We start from the raw sequence: 16,211 nt of genomic DNA, 5'->3' as shown, positions 1-16,211 counted from the left end.
GGTTCCAGAGAATAAGAACACAAAATAGACTAGATGGTATCCACTGTTGAACCAGCTACTGTTGACACAGCAAGAGATTGCAAGCTTTTGAATTACAAACACATTTTTCTCATATAAAGTGGAAAGGTAATGAAGTTTCAGACTGTCAGGGCTGGTGTCTGGAAGTGTAGTCAAGACAGAGTTAGGCAAGCAGAAGGCTAATCACCGAGAGGGCAGCCTGGGGAAGGCAAAGCGAGGGAGGCACTGTGTGAACGGGTAGAGAAGCAGGCAGGAGAGAAGCCTGGAAGTAGCTGATTTAGTCTGTCAGCAGCTTAATAGAGACAAGTTACTCAGATGCAGGAGCCAGGCCAATGTCTAAAGACTGAAGAGTTAGGACAAACCCCAGCAGCTCCTTATGTCACCTGACAATTGCTGTCTTTGCAAACTCGATGGTGACTAACCCCGGTGGCTATGTTCTGCCTCCACTATTGGAGGAAGTATAATTCTGAAGGTACTGGAAACAGGAGGAGGGGAGAGTGCTGTTGCACTCAGGTCCTGCTTGCTGGCTTCACGTAGACATCTGGTTGGCCACTGTGACAACAAGAGGCTGGACTAGATGGGTCATTGGCCTGATCCAGCAGGGCTCTTATGTTCTTAAACTGCAGTACCTCCTCCTGGCCAGCTACACAGGTGGTACCCAAGCACAGTTTGCCAAGCCAATAGTTCCCTCTTCTGGTGAACTGCCACAGTGGTGCAGAGTGCAAGACACTGGATGGGTACGGCAGCCAGAGTTCTCAGCTGAAGGCTCCCAGCACTTTACACAAGGGGTTGTTGTTTTTAACTCCCAGCTATCAGGTTAAGGACTGGATTAAAAAGGCACACACGTCCTAGGCTGAACCATTCTTGCCCCCCCCCCATCTTCCTGGTCCGAAGACCAAGCTTGTGCATTCTTTGATCTGTTGCTGCTACTCTGCTGTTTCATGATAATATGAGGCCAGTGAGGGACTGATCTGCATTTCACCAGACACAATGGCTTTCACACAGACATTGTCACATTGTGCAATCATCAGTTTTGGTGTCTGGCAGACAGGTCTTGCACATCTCAGCTTTCATTTTTTTAAAAAGAAAAACAAGTCAGTCTCTGGGCCTTACAGCTTCCGAGACAAGCTTGAAAATATGCGGGCAGTATCTCAGGGAAATTGAGAGGTGGACTGAGCAGAATTCCCAGTCGAGAAGCAGGTCTTTATATGACCTGCATATAATAGCTCTCCAACTCTTTGTTAGGGGGACAAGTAGAATAAATTATGCAAAATAAGTAAAAGACTACATATTTGCATAATATATTCAGGATGCAAACTTTTCTCAGCACAGAATTTGGGTTACCTTGGTGTGAGTGTGCGCATGTGTGTGTGTGTGTGAAAGAGAGAGAGAAAGAGAGAGAGAGAGAGATCACACAATGGTCTAAGCTGCAAGAACTTTTGCAAAACTCCAGTAAACAAATAGGGGACACAGTTCATATACAGATGTAAGGTCCCTCTAGGACTGAACTGTTAAACTGGGAGGCTCGTTTTTAAAACTGGGGGTGGGACATAGAAGAAAAGTGACAAATATTTTATGTAGGGAAAATGGGAACTTGGGGGGGGGATCAAATGCAAATTGTTCCCCTTACCTCCATAGGTTCCCAAACTGTGGTCCACTGCATACCAATGGTCCATCAGCTTCATTCAGGTGGTCTATTGCATGTGTCTATTAAATACTCGTAATCATGTTTAATTGTAGTTTTATCACTTCTTTTATTACTGATATTGTATTTTATTGCATTACAATTTGAATGCTATGGATTGCAAATGGTAACACAATAAAGTAAAATATAAGAGATAAAAGAAGCAACAAAAATGCAATTAAAAATAAACCAACATCTAGTATAGCACATTAAAATTGCTCCGACAGGCAGAAAAAACATTAACTGGTCCGCCAAAACCATCAGCAATTTTCAAGTGGTCTGTTGGGAAAAAAAGTTTGGGAACCACTGAATCAGAAGGTACACATTCAAAAGAGCTGAGCATAGCCTTGTTTGCTTTTTTCCCCTTTCTTTGTTGTGTGTTGCAACACGCTTCCCACCCCTTAGGTCAACAATCCTGAACAGGATGCAGGGCGTTCCTGGAGAATTTTCATTGAAATTTTATTAAGACATGTTAAAACAATAGGAATGCAATAGCTAAAAAGGTTATAATATCTACATTATGCCTGGAAACCTGTGCTAAATTTTAGTCACATGGTTCAATAGGAGGCTTTGTATTAAAGGACAGGCCTGAGTCAGGCAAAATGAATCCAAATAAAAAGATAAAACTGCCATGAGATGGGATCTACTGCCCTCTCCTGGACAGAAAAGTGATTCTGTGACAAACTGTGCAGTACAAGATTATATTCCTTTAACAATAACTTAATAATATTTAGCATTTCAAACCTGCATGTTTGCTTGGAAGAAAGAGACAGTAACCCATGCCTATTTCCCTGCAATGTATATATTGTTAGCAGTAATACAATCGGGACCTGAAGCAAAATGTGGTGGTGTGGAGTGATGCCAAATAGTCATCCATACCTTTCTACGTGACACTCCATTCCATTCTCCCTCCTACCTGATTTTCCACTCCTCCCCCCCCCCCAAGTCAGTCAGACAGACAGCATTCATTGGCCAATGAGCATGCTGAGTCCTCACTGGGTTGTTTTCAGAGTCCACTCACCCACCGCTTTGGGGGTTTTCCTAAAGATTTGTTTTAACTTCTTCAAACTTCAGGGTTCCCACAAACCTGCTAGTACATCACTCAGTTCTGCATAGGTGATGCCATTTTGGCTACATTAGGAATGGCACTGACACCTGAACATCAGAAATAGAAGGAATGATTCTCTTGCACTAGAGATTAGCTGTTTCTCTGTAAATAATTAAATAAACATTTTAATAGTTCCCTGTAAATGTAACCCTTTAGAATTGGGGCTATAATATTGTTATGGGAGTTGGGGTTGAGATGGATGATTTCTGTGCATCTCCTTTCCAGCCTCTAATTTGGACTCTGCAAAGGAAGAAACCTGCTCTACTGGGCAGACTAGTTCCATGCATACGCTAATGGATTCAGCCAAGTCTGTCAAGCACAGTTGTTAATAGTCTCCTGTACCAGCCCCATTCACTTCAATCAGGTTTGCTAAACAGAATTTCATGGTGAATTGTGCCCTAACTGCATTTCAGCAGATGTTGCCACTGAGAACAAAGAGGAGGAGGCCTGAAGAGAGACTGCCCCTTTCACCTTTCTTGCTTTGCAATTGCAGGAAAAAGAAACCCCAGATAAAACCACAATAAAAACATGAATTTAGGAACATAACATTCCAGTTTTACTTTTTAATACTTAACACTATGTTATAATCTATGATAACGAGATGCAGGCATTAATATAGTTGATAAAAGTCAACATTTCATCTTAACTGCAAGAGACTTGGGCTCCATCCCAATTTATATGAACATTTTGAAGATGACAAACACCTAATTACCTAACATTTCCACACTTGAGAGAAGGCTTGAAATTTGGCACTCTTTCCAACACAGCTACCTCAACAGTTTTCACATAGGCATGGGCTCAGACAAACGTGAAACTGAGGCATAAGCATCACTTGACAGCGGGCTTTTATCACAGCAGAGACAAAGGCTTAGGAACTGAGCCTCTGTTTCCAGGATTCAAATACTAAATTAGAAAGTAGCACTTTTCCAAACTATAGAAGCCACAGTACAGAAGCAATGCTTCCACCTGAAACTGTGCCGGAATAGTCCATTTTGGAATGCCCCCATTGCTAAATATATACAGAATAACCCATGAGGTTCCCTGAACATGGAAAGCTAGGAGTAAGGTTTCCTGGCTTTCAAAGTGTAGGGAGGTGTGGCACTGGGGAGCATTCATTCATGCAAACACCTCCACCACCTGCAGTCTAATGTGATATGGTCCCAGAAGCACCAGGCCATGTTCTATTTTCTGCACTTTTGAATCAGCTCAGAGGCAGAGCAGTTATTAGTTACTTGCCTACAGTCACACATAGAATCAGCAGCAGATCCAAGAATCAGTTTGCCAGGGTCCCACACATACTTCTTCCACACGTCAGTGTAGGAGTGACTCCCCTTCTGGCAAGCACACAAGAGCCACACGTGGAGTGCTGGGGAAAAGTGTCACCTCCACGTGCCTTTGCCCTGGTGAAAATAAAGAGAAGCTGACCTCAGACAGCAGGGCTGTGCTGTCAATAGACAGCAGCAGTGGCTCCTGTGTTTGGCTCCAGCCTGTGAAATGGTTCCAGAACTGAGACAGGAGGAGAGAGGAAGACTGGCAGGGCTAGCAAATGTCAACAGTGCAGACAGCAACTTCAGCAGCAGTGGCAGCCCAATCAGAACAAGCCATCTCAGTCCCCATGAGCAGTTCCAACAATCCCTATGGCCACTGTAAAGGTGACAGCATCTCACCTAAATTATTGCTGCTGATAGCAAGGCTGCTACTGCATCTGCTAACGTGGTGGTTGCAGGAGCAGGGTGATTTGTTCCAATGGGATTGCTGCCAAAATAGCAGGTTCCACTGATGTCATCAGCTCTGCTGGTCTAGAGGCCTGGCACAGCTTCAACCTCCTGCTGGACATCAGTGGCTCCCCTTGCCTCCTGAAAGAGAAGCTCTCTCGTAAGAGAAGAATGGCACAAATTTTGGGTGGCTTGAAAGGCCAGCCAACATGTTTAGACCACCCACACATTTCCTACTTTCAGTTCAGTTCCTGCAACAAAACCACATTTCCTTTCACTGCCAGACCAGAACCTAGTTCAATACACAAAGAAGCAGAATGCATCAAGCAGAAACCCACAATTTCCAGGGACACCATTGGTTGTAACAATAGCACAGTGTGACAGGGAACATTAAAAGGAGGAAGAGCACCAAAACTCCAGTTTCAACCATCTGTAGAGCCAAGCAATCCACTTTTTCCTTCTCACCATCCCTTCTCTCAGGCAGGTTATTTCATTTCAGATACAGTATTTTTTCCAAAACTATCTGGGGAAGTTTTCTCCAGTCCACACTCAACTACTGATTCAAAGTGACCCATCAATGTGGCTCCACTCCTCAGAGATAAGCTGTGCAACTGTTCCCTTCTTGGTCCGGATCAGTTTGGGGGAGCGCATGAATGCATGTGAAACTAGACCATTCATCAGCTTAATCTAGTATTCTTTTAGCCCTGTTCCCATGCCATAGGCACACTCACAGATTTTATATCCCAGCTTTTCAGAGTGAATCCTTTTGGACATGAACTGCCCTTCAATCAAGGCTCGTATCTCCACTTCCTTGGGAAATATTGGGATCTGTATAGAAAGAGAAAGAAATTAACACTTTGTCTCTCTTACTGCATTGGATGCACAAGGTTTTTTTGGGGGGTAGGTGGGAGAATTTTTTAAAGCGTTATCATTTCCTTGAAAGTTTGTACTTGTGGCTGCTATTCAGTTACAGGTACTCAGCCTTCCCAGAGCCTTGACAACCCCAATATAGCTCATAATCTTGTCCCAGCTGGCATATTCTTCAATCCTGAAATCAGTGCATGATGGGATATTTCCAGTACAGTATTTTCTGCTCTATATGTAAAGCTTCTTTAAAACTCACTTCCAGAAGTGAGTTTTGCAGCTAGGGGTTGGGGCTGGAGAAAACATCACTGTAAGTAAAGTCATCGACAGAAATCTGCCTTTCTGCTGCCTGCTTAAAACTAAGAATGTGACATGGCCACTCTCATTGATAACAGTGCAATCCTATGCGTGTCTACTCAGAAGGAAGCTCCACTGAGTTCAAAGGGACTTTCTCAGGATTGCAGCCAAATTTAGTGAGGCACAACATCTTTTTTCTTTCTATTATATGCACACCATCTAAATAAGGAAGCTGGAATGAAAACAATCAGAAGTAACACTTGTGTCACAAATATTGACCAACTTCCCAGAATTCCAGTACACTGCAGCTGCACATACTGAAAATTTAATTATTTTACTACACTTCAGGCTGCAGTCTAAAGTTCACTCACCAAGAAGCAAAAGAATGTGATGAGACTTTGCTTCCAAGTGCAATTGCTAGAATTGGTCTGCAAGTGCTTTAAAACCCTTCTTTGTGTCCATGACAAGACTGTGAGGTTCAGCTGTTGTTACTATCTCCCATTTTAAAAATGGAAAGCTGTGGCTGAGAGGGGAGTGCCTAATCCAAAGCAATTACGACTGAAATCAGGAGCTGAGGATTTGAATCGAGATCTTCTGTGTACAAGTTCTATATTCTATACATTCTAGAGAACTTGAAAGCTTGAACACCATTATGTGACTTTTTAATTGGTTCTAATAAAGGCTTTCCTGATTATGGGTTTTGGAATATGCAAGTCTGTGATACGCTATCATTCATGTGTGGGCGAGGGGGGTGTTTCTACACGGAAGAGCAACCCATATAGGAATTAATTATGCATGAAGTAACCCTTTAACAAACATGCAAAACTGCTCTTACTCTGTTGTTGTGTGTGTTGAATCTGTGAATTCCCACGGCTTCAGGTATAATCTCCATCACATCAAAATAAAAGCCTAAATGGAAAGTTAAGAAGATTGCCACGTTTGTGTTTGGTTTGTCTTTAATTTAACACTATTATGAAGACAATAAGAACCAGATTGATGGTTTGGTATTACATGCTTCAAGCTTCACACACTCCTTCCTCCCCTCATATGCACGGCTTATTTAGTTACTTTCTGGTTTATGGCAAACCATAGTCTACCATTACATCTGAACCAGTGAACTCTGAAATGCAATTGCTCTGCAAGCCATAATTGTAAACCAGGTTTTGACTGTGGCTTGCAAGGGGGAAAGCACTCTTCTTTTTTAGAGTCATTTCTATGTCTCTTCTATGTGGCTGCTGGTAGTCTGTTACAGCCAGCATGTCTGACAGCATTGACAGAAGACTGTGTTGCTGTTCTGGTATAAGCACAGGCCATTTATTTCACAAGAGCCCAGTGGAACAGGATTGGAATGTAATGAAAGTATCTGAGCAAACCTTGATATTTCTCTCTCTTCAAAGACACATACCCACATTTCCATCATTTCCAACAGCTGTAGATGTAAGTGCTTTGGAAAATTCTTCCCATGAGCCAGAGGCAAGCTCATCTCGAATCTTCTCTCTCATTAAAGAACCATTCTTATAACTAAAATAAATTATATAATAATAATAATAATAATAATAATAATAAAATGCCAGTTGAATTTCTCAATGTGTCTGGTCAGAATATTTAAAGTAATAACATTGTTTTGTTGGGGTTTGAAAAGCATTGTACAACACAAGTCTTCTGAAGCTGTAATCCTATGCACTTTTATTTTGGGGGGTAAGTCCTATTGAACTTGGAGGGACTTATTTTTAGCATGTCTGGTCTAAAAGTTAGCTTACGCCTGTCAGAAAAGGGTTACAGGAGCCTGGAATCTTAAGGATACTTTAAGGCAGCCTTTCCCAACCAGTGTGCCTCCAGATGTTGTTGGACCACAACTCCCATCTTCCTGACCATTGGCAATGCTGGCTGAGGCTGATGAGAGTTGTGGTCCAACAACATCTGGAGGCACACTGGTTGAGAAAGGCTGCTTTAAGGACTGCCTGAACTCTTATATTCCAGCCTGATCACTGAAATCATCCACAGGAGTTAGCTATTATCTATTAGTTCTCGCCCAGATTACAGAGGCCCACCTGGCTGCAACTAGAACTCAGGCATTCAGTGTCACTGGTCCCATGTCGTGCTCTCTTCCAGCAGGCATCCTCGCTTTTGACTTTCAGGTGTCTCTTGAGAATACTTTTTTTAATGCCAGCAGGCCTATGCATTTGTTTACATTTTTCTTGAATAGCCAGTGATGTTAATGATTGTTCTGTCCTGCTTTTTATGTTGTTGTACACCACCAGGATGTTTTGTGAAAGGATGGTACAGAAATACCTTTATTAAATAAAGATAGAAATCTAGGATTTCAGTCAAGCCCACAAAATCCAATTGTCTGTGCAAACAAAGCTTATTTTAGCTGGGGACACATCTTGCTAAAGAGAGATTATTGAACTTACTCCAATGGTCAGTCAGAGTAGACCATACTATAGGAGACATATACCAATTAGGTTGCCAGGTTCATGGCCTGAGACTGATCCTGTATCTTTAAGAGAAGAGAAAGTCAGCCAAGTGCAGGTGTTCTTGCAACATTGTAATGGGAAAAGCCAGTGTTGCAGCCCAGCCTCCAAGAGGTCTTCTGTATCTTTAAAAGTTGTTCAGGGGGAAGAGAGAATTCCACCTTGTGGTTTTTCTCATTACAGTGTTGCAAGAACACCTGCACTTGGCTGACTTTCTCTTCTCCTAAAGATACAGGATCAGTCTCAGGCCATGAACCTGGCAGCCCTAATACCAATGGTCTGACTCCATATAAACACAGTATTCACATGAAAACAGTATCTGCTTCATTACCACAGCAGGGCCATGTAGGCTTGTGGATCAACAGGACTGCAGAGGATGTGACCTTCTAAAGCAGGTTTTGGCTCTTTAATCCAGAGAAACAATGTATCACTAGTGCCAAGGCTAATCTGTGAGAGAAAATAATTGAGGTGTTACTGCACAATGTGCATGAAAAGCAATATAGAAATTAAATTAAACCCATTTGTTTGTAGTACTAATTATCTTTAAATTACACATTAAGGCAATTGGATTCTTGAGGTATCAGCTTGGCTTGTCACCTTTGCATGAAACATAGAGCAGAAGTAACTAAAAGGATATCTAGGGATTTATTAGAGTAAATTCACATATGCATATTCATCACTGAACAACGGCAACATCGAGTGATGACTTGCATGCGTGAAACAGCCACCACAGAATTTCAAGCCTCCATACCACCTGACCTCACTCCACGCCATACTTTTTAATACAGCTTGTTCATGCATTCAAGCAGAGAGTCATTTAGCTAGGAGACATCAAGTGTTGGTTAATCAACCTTGTTTCTACATCCTCTCAATCTATTCTGAAAACTTTCTCAAAGCAACATACACAGCAGAAATGAAATCCACCTCAGGGTAATCAACACACATTTCCTATGTTTGTTAGGACACAATTCTGTCAAAGCTAAGCATTTTTAAGTGCTATTGATCTCTCTGGGGAAAGATTTAATGACATGCTCAGTGGAATCCTATGCTTGTTCAGTCAGTATATTCAATGGAACTCCCTAATAAATGTGTTTAGCATTGCAGCCTTTATCTTTTCCAGTGAAATCAACAGAATCTGAAGGGGTTTAACTAAGGGCATATTTCAACCAAAATATATAATGTAGAGTTGCTATCCAAAGCAACTACCCCATAACTGTATTAGCGGCATGAGCATAACATGAATATATCAACACTTACTGCAATGTCCCCTTCTGCAAGTCTTATTCCTGCCAGGGATGCTGAAAATACAAGTAAAGGTGTCCTGTTAAAATATGAGATTAGCCTTTCCAGTGGATGCCAGGACATCCTGCACAATGGGGCTGTGCAGGCGGGGCTGTCTTGCTCTCCCAGCTTCCCAAAACCACGCATTGCTGCCACTTACTGACGAGAGGGAGGGAAGAGGCATGGGGAGCTCAGTGTGGTGCCACAGGAACATGGGATTGGCTCTGCCGCTGCTCCCCACACCGTCCTGAGCTCCCCACACCTCTCCCTCTTGGTAAGTGGCAGTGCGATGTTGGGAAAGCAATGTAGCCCCACCTGCACAGCTCCACCAACCGATACTGATGAATACAACTGAAAATGCACTGAAATCCCATTGATATAAATAGGACTGAAGTAGTGAATTGTGCAATTAAGTCCCATTGATCTCAATGCCTAATTCCTCCATGTTTAAACTGGTTTTTTTATTCTCTTTTAGCTATAAGTATGAATGGTTTTAATATTGGAATTAGTTTAATTTTGTTTTAATCTAGACTCTGTATGTTTTAATATATGTTTTTTATCTGGAAGCAGCCGCGAGTTCCAGTTTTGGAAGGATGGCGGGGTATAAATAAAGACAAGACGAAGAAGACGAAGACGAAGACAACTTAAGTGCTCCTGCCTTTTTCTGGAGGCCTGCGATCCATTGGTCACTGAAACCATTAGAAACCTCTCCAGAATAATCATGAGACCCCTAGAGAAAATTAGTAAAGGGATACAATCATATACAGATTCAGAATTCCACCAGCAAACATTTACTTTCTTACCTGGATTGTCTCCAGTAAATGCAACAACTTTACATCCAGAATTAAACCCAAAGCGCTGGATGTAATAGGGGGAAATAGAACCCTAAAATGGAGGAAAATAGTGCCATGAGAAGAGTTTTTTAAAAGAGCACAATAACCCTTTTATATCAGAACATATTGCACATTAAGCGAAATATTTAGCTTCCTCTACAGAAGATCCACAACAGACTATAAATGGCTAAACAACTTTAAAAGAGAAATTCAGCAGCCTTAGATTACAATTTCCAGGATTCTTTATAGAAAACCCAGTTTGAACATTGTGCAGGTTTGCAGAATTGCAATTATTTACACATACCGTTTTGTAACGCAAATAATTATTTACATATACCGTTTTGTAACAGAGAACCAGATAATTTTATTTATCTAACACTCTTACAGTATTATAAGAACCTCTGCCTGAAATAATTTATCACATCAGTTAAAAAAACAAAAACAAGTAACCACCTCAATATTAATGACATATATTATTTTATGTCACTAATATTAATATAAGAGAATATTAATTCTTTTTACTGTAAAACAGCATTCATGTTACCTGTAGATCACAAACACGGACAGTCAAATTTTGCAGTTATCAATGACTTCCTTGGGTTCCTTCCAACAACCGAGCTCCCATAGATCTTTGGGGAAAACCATGCTAATTTAAACCAGTTTAAATTTGTAGTCTATCAAAAATCCAAGTAAGAGACACAGCCTTTAATTCTCCACTGTCAAATTTGCCACAGTTGTTCTACAGCAGTACATACCAGTATTTTGCTGGATGGTGCAGGATGGCCCAACTTTTTTCCTAATGCAGGTGCACAAGCATCAAGACAGGCTGGATTCCACACTTTCTCACGGATCTGCAGTAAATTCATGCCAGAACCTGAGGAAGGAAGCAGCTTTTTTTTCCCCAACAGCCAAAAAGCTTAGATATAACACACTCTTGCAGGAAGGAGAGCATTCTACAGATGGAGAGCCACAACCCTCTGAACTTCCTTCAGAGGGGGTACTCGGGGAAGGGCCTCAGCTGAAGATTGAAGGATCCAGGTAAGTTCACAGTGAGAGAGGTTCACTACTGCTCTACCAAGTTATTTACAGTCACCAGTGTACTAGTTGCTGGTCAAAACATGTATCTTATGTATTCTACTTAATTAATCACAACTTTCAAGATTATAGAATAGTAGAGCTGGATGGGGCCTATAAGGTCATCGAGTCCAACCTCCTGTTGATACCCAAAGTAAGGTACAAACCAGAAATGACAATATAAAATACCTCCATCTGGTAAACAAACAACTAAAAACAGATAATCAGTCAAGCTAAACGCAGCCTCCAAAGCCATACATTTGCTAGAGTACAAATAACAGATTTCATTTTTAAGCAGCAGCATTAAAACAACAGCTATGACTTTCTAAAGAAAAAAGTCTGTACTGGGTAGCAAAATGCAGCCAGGGAAGTTACAGACCTCCCTTAAGAGGGTATTTCAAAGTGTGGGTGCAGCTACTGTGGGGCTGTGTCCTGTACCCTGCAGATCTCAGCTAGGTGAACAAGGGGATGCAAAGCAAGGCCTCCTCAAGTAATCAAAGCAAGCAAACATGCAATTCCCATCCCCATGGATTCACAATATATACCAAGTGAGCAAACAGGGTCAGCAGAGGCAGGGAAGGTTAGAAACTGGTGAGGAGGGCTAAGTGTGAGAGAAAACAGCTCGAAGTAGGGCAGCAGGTAAATGGAGGCAAGGACAGCTCTGAATGATATTTGCAATAGAAGCACATCTTGAAGACAGCCGCCTCCCCCCCCCAAAAAAAATGTCACAGATGAAACACTTGGACATTTGTAACACACCTATGCTCACAGCAATGGTCACAATCTAAGCACATCGCTCTTCTCCTTCACCTGCTGATCACTGCAATAATTCAAGTTGCAATAGCGTCTCCTATTCTTACTTCTAAGATAGGATGCATTTGAAACTTAATGGGTTTTTTTTTAAAAAAATCAAGAACGTTTAAGAACATTTAATATGAAAATTATGAGAACCGCTGAAACTCCAGTTGCAGCACCATCACAGAACAGGCCATCTCTCACACTCACTTGCTGCATCTCCCCATGCCGTCACAGGAGCCTCGGCAGGAGCAGCAAGGCCTTTTCTGTGGAGGCGTGCCACAACTCTGGAACGTCTTCCTACTGAACTCCGTCAGGCTCCCTCTTTCTGCATCTTTTGCCGGAAACTGAAGACACTTATTTCAACAGGCTTTTAATGTGCAACACCTGGTTTTATTGATGCCAGTTTTAATGAGTAACATCCTTCTATTTTTGCTGCTGTGAGGTTTTTGTTTTGTTGTTAAGCGTTGGTTGTATCATATGCTCTCTGTTATCACTTACAGAAATTATAGTTGTACTTGCATTTGTATTGATTATATTATGTAGTTTTATGGTTATGTTGTGTGCCACTCTGTGTCCTTTTAATAGAAGAGCGGGATATAAATAAAAATTTTATTATCCTCATAATTAGTTCAAAGCATTTAGCAGCATTCACTATCCAGAGACAGGGAGTGGAGGGGAGAATGGAACAAAAGCTGCACAACTGGCATTGTGCTTCCATCGGCATGCATTCACATGCATCTGCAGCACACTGGGGGCTTGCCCTTACCATACCAGGAACAGCCTGAGTCAGCTCTCGGACACTCTGCTTTTAGTTTCAGTTCTGCATTACAAGCAGCAACCTGCAGCATGGTTTTCCCCTCCATAAACCATTTTGTATTAACTTTGTCTTTGTTATGCATCCTCTGTGTGCCCTCCTCTTCATGATACTTTTTCACTTCGATCAACCTTGATACCTTTGCACAAAATTCGCATGGAGGTTACACACCGTCCCCATTTACTATTCCAATTTGCTGGCACAGAGATTATACGACATCACCCAATGACTCCGTTATCCCACATTTTCCAGTGCATTTTTCCCATCACTTTTCTTACCACAAAAATTCTGGCTTGGGTGTGGTGGTGATGTGTACGTGTGCATGTTTTTAAAGCAGGTTTGTTATGCAAAAGCACAAAATCCACTTTAAACTGCGCAACTTCACTTGTATACAATTAAATCATGCCCAGAAAACAGTGACAGTCTGGAAGTGGCTCCAGGAATCAACATGCATCTCACCAGCCACTCAGATATCTGACAGAAATCTAAATTGAGCTGAAACTACTCGAGCCTGTGTTTAAGTGCACACTAACAAAAATGTAAGAAGGCAGCCGAACAAAGACAAAAGAGCAATGATTTTCCAGGGACAAGGGCCAAAATATAGGAACCACAGATCACAGCAGCATATAGGAGAGCCAGACAGTGACATACAGGGAAGCAGAAGTTAGCAGCATCCTTAGTAGCTCACTTCAGACCCAGCAGAAAGCAGTCAAGTGCCCTCTCTCTTGTGCTTGCTTTTGTTCCTTTTCTCGTCTTGACTTTTAAAAAACAGTGAAAATCCACCTCTTGCACTTCTATCAATGTCCTTATCTTCCCTCCCTCCTCTTCTTCACTTTTCAGCTTCAATTAAGTTATTCTGTCTCATCTTACACAGCTGTTGGCAAACCTTTCCTTTTAGGGGTTTACCAAGTTTATTTGTTCTGATATCTTCCAAGGTGTAGAAGACCTAGTAGGACTGTAATTCCCTTATTTCCATCGCACTCTCACCTCTCTCCCTTTATAAATAGAGAGGCACTAAATCTACTCTTCTTCTGGGATCCTGCCAGTTCTCCAGTTGCTACTGAAGGAAAGAGACACTGAAGCATGCTGCCGGTTGGCATGAGGCTGAACTGGCTCCCTTGCCACGGACCAGGAAGCAATTAGTGGACTGGCATCATTCCACAGGCACTCGTTTTGTTGAAAACCTGAACTAGAAGAACACAGGATTATAAACACTATTCAGACCAGAGAGGTGCCACATAGGCACAAGTTATTTTACAGAAGCTATGCTCCCTTCAAAGCCTAGGCTTCTCCAGTTTAGTGTGCAATATCCATCATCTAAAATCTATTACCTAACACCATCTAAATCTGTATCAGGTGCAGTACATAGATTAAAATCAATGAGGCTCATCGCCCATGTCAGGGAAGGGGAGGTTTTAGGCTTGCAGGATCTACCTTTTTTTTTTTTAACTAGAGCCCTGAGGTCCACCAACTGGAACCGGGTACAAAACTGTTGCTCAGGAGCAGGACATATTTTAGGAATGAAGGACAGGGTACTTCTGAGCACATCCGATGCTCAGGGTAAAAATCTTGTCCTGGTTTTCTCCCCAACATTCTTTGCTTCAGCAATCCAATTTATGGTAGGAAGGAAAGCTTTCTGGTGTTGCTATTGTTAAGACAGGTGAAGTAAGAAGCCCTTGCCAATTTACTGCAAATCATTCACAGATCTGCCTAATCTACCTTCTGCCCAATCCCCCCCATCTATTACAATACAAAATAGAACGGGAAAGGAAGAGAATGGAATGATTACTAGTGTACACACACACACACACACGGTTCTAGAATCAGGCTCCTATTCAGGCAAGGCAAGCATCTCTGTGGTCTGGAGGGGCCAGGATGGAAAGAACCACCCAGGCAGAAGCAAGCAGGTGCATTGTCAGGGAGTAGTATGAATGTGATCAAATGGCATGAATTGGCTCAAATCCCCATTTTTCAGAAATTAGAACTATGGCTTCTTTTTATCACTTTCCTGCACTTTCAAGTCTTATGAAAGTGGGGGGAAACTGAGCACAAATCTTGAAAAAAAGCAGACACCATTTGTTTTGCAGGTTCCAAGCAAGTTTCCTACCCTGGACCATTGTACCGCCGTCACTGAAGTTTATTTATTTATTTGTGGGAGTGTGAGGATTGTGGGGCTTGGATATGCCCCACTCATAACCCTGATGCCCCTCTCCCCATGTGCAGGGACAGCCTGAGCTGAACCTTCACACTGCTGCGGATGGAGGAGGCTGGGGCTTTTTATGATGGCCCCACAGTCACAAGAGACTGCCCGGCAGGCAAAACCATGTAGAGACAGAACAGTAACAACCTCGTACACTGCAATGGTCAGCCTATTGCTTCTGCACATTCTTTACTAGGAACAGGATTGGTATATTCTGGGAAATGTGCACATGTGCTACTAAATCTGCAGACACATCTTGCCCTAAGAGAAAGTAGCTTGAGTTGTCTCCATCCAGCTCCCAGTGGCCCCTCCTTCCTTCCCCCAACTGTCACCACAGGGGTATCTGCAGAACCATCTTGCCGAGTGAGAAGAAGCAGTAACAGTTTGTTCTTAAACGAACAAGCTATCTTTTCCATTTTATTGTAACTTTTTAAAAAACAAATCAATATTGTAATAATCTTGTGCAAATTGCTTTGTGAGGTCTGTCTGAAAAGTTGTATATACATGCCTTAAGCAAATAAATAAATAAATGCACTGCAGGCAGAGGATATGAAGGCTGATCCATAGATAGCGATTGATTGATTGAATGAAAAAGTGGAAGCTGCTAAAGGGTTAATTTTGAAAATGTGAAAGGTCAGAGTTGAATTTTACTTGGAAGCTGTTATTTTCTAGCCTGAACATTTTATTTCCTAATCCTAAATGTGTTGGGTTGTGGTGAAAGAGAAGCCACTTTGCATAAATCAAAGGCACTCCACTGTCACTAGTCCACGTGTTCCAGGGACTAACAGCAGACTCCAGGATGGAGACCTTTTTGAGCCCTGGCTAAAATTAAATCTTGGAAATGCAGCTGTAGTAACCCATTGGTCTTACATGGCCCATAAAATGCTATAATGCATAAATATTTGCATTGGTTCTCATATGGAACATATTTATCCTAGAATTCATCCATCTCAGAATAATTTTTCAGCATGTAAGAGATCAATGCCACTTTCCAGATAGGGGAGTGGAGGGTTAAATGAGTCCATGAGAAGCAGGCAACATTGCTGTGCAT

General features: G+C 42.0%; 1 protein-coding gene across 14 annotated transcripts in view; it reads right to left on the bottom strand.

Moving 5' to 3' along the window:
* The window catches only part of XYLB (xylulokinase), a 158,760-nt gene that overhangs the window by 108,616 nt on the left and 33,933 nt on the right, over positions 1-16,211 (bottom strand). For 11 of the 14 annotated variants that reach the window (XR_009758241.1, XR_009758242.1, XM_061587652.1 and 8 more), the window contains 7 exons: positions 11,030-11,148; positions 10,245-10,326; positions 9,418-9,458; positions 8,492-8,607; positions 7,092-7,207; positions 6,522-6,595; positions 5,257-5,353 (listed from right to left, as the gene is read on the bottom strand). Coding sequence is in view for 10 of the 14 variants with exons in the window: in XM_061587652.1 (XP_061443636.1) it covers positions 5,257-5,353; positions 6,522-6,595; positions 7,092-7,207; positions 8,492-8,607; positions 9,418-9,458; positions 10,245-10,326; positions 11,030-11,148 (645 nt within the window). In the remaining 4 variants the exon portion in view is untranslated. Of the gene's footprint in view, positions 1-3,358; positions 5,354-6,521; positions 6,596-7,091; positions 7,208-8,491; positions 8,608-9,417; positions 9,459-10,244; positions 10,327-11,029; positions 11,149-16,211 lie in introns of those variants that run through there. The other 3 variants (XM_061587662.1, XR_009758244.1, XR_009758243.1) reach the window with 3 other exon arrangements.

This window comes from Rhineura floridana, chromosome 10 (assembly GCF_030035675.1).
Source record: "Rhineura floridana isolate rRhiFlo1 chromosome 10, rRhiFlo1.hap2, whole genome shotgun sequence".
Lineage (NCBI taxonomy): Eukaryota > Metazoa > Chordata > Lepidosauria > Squamata > Rhineuridae > Rhineura > Rhineura floridana.
Note: the sequence above shows the minus strand (reverse complement) of the source record. Positions and strands in the feature narration are given on the sequence as shown.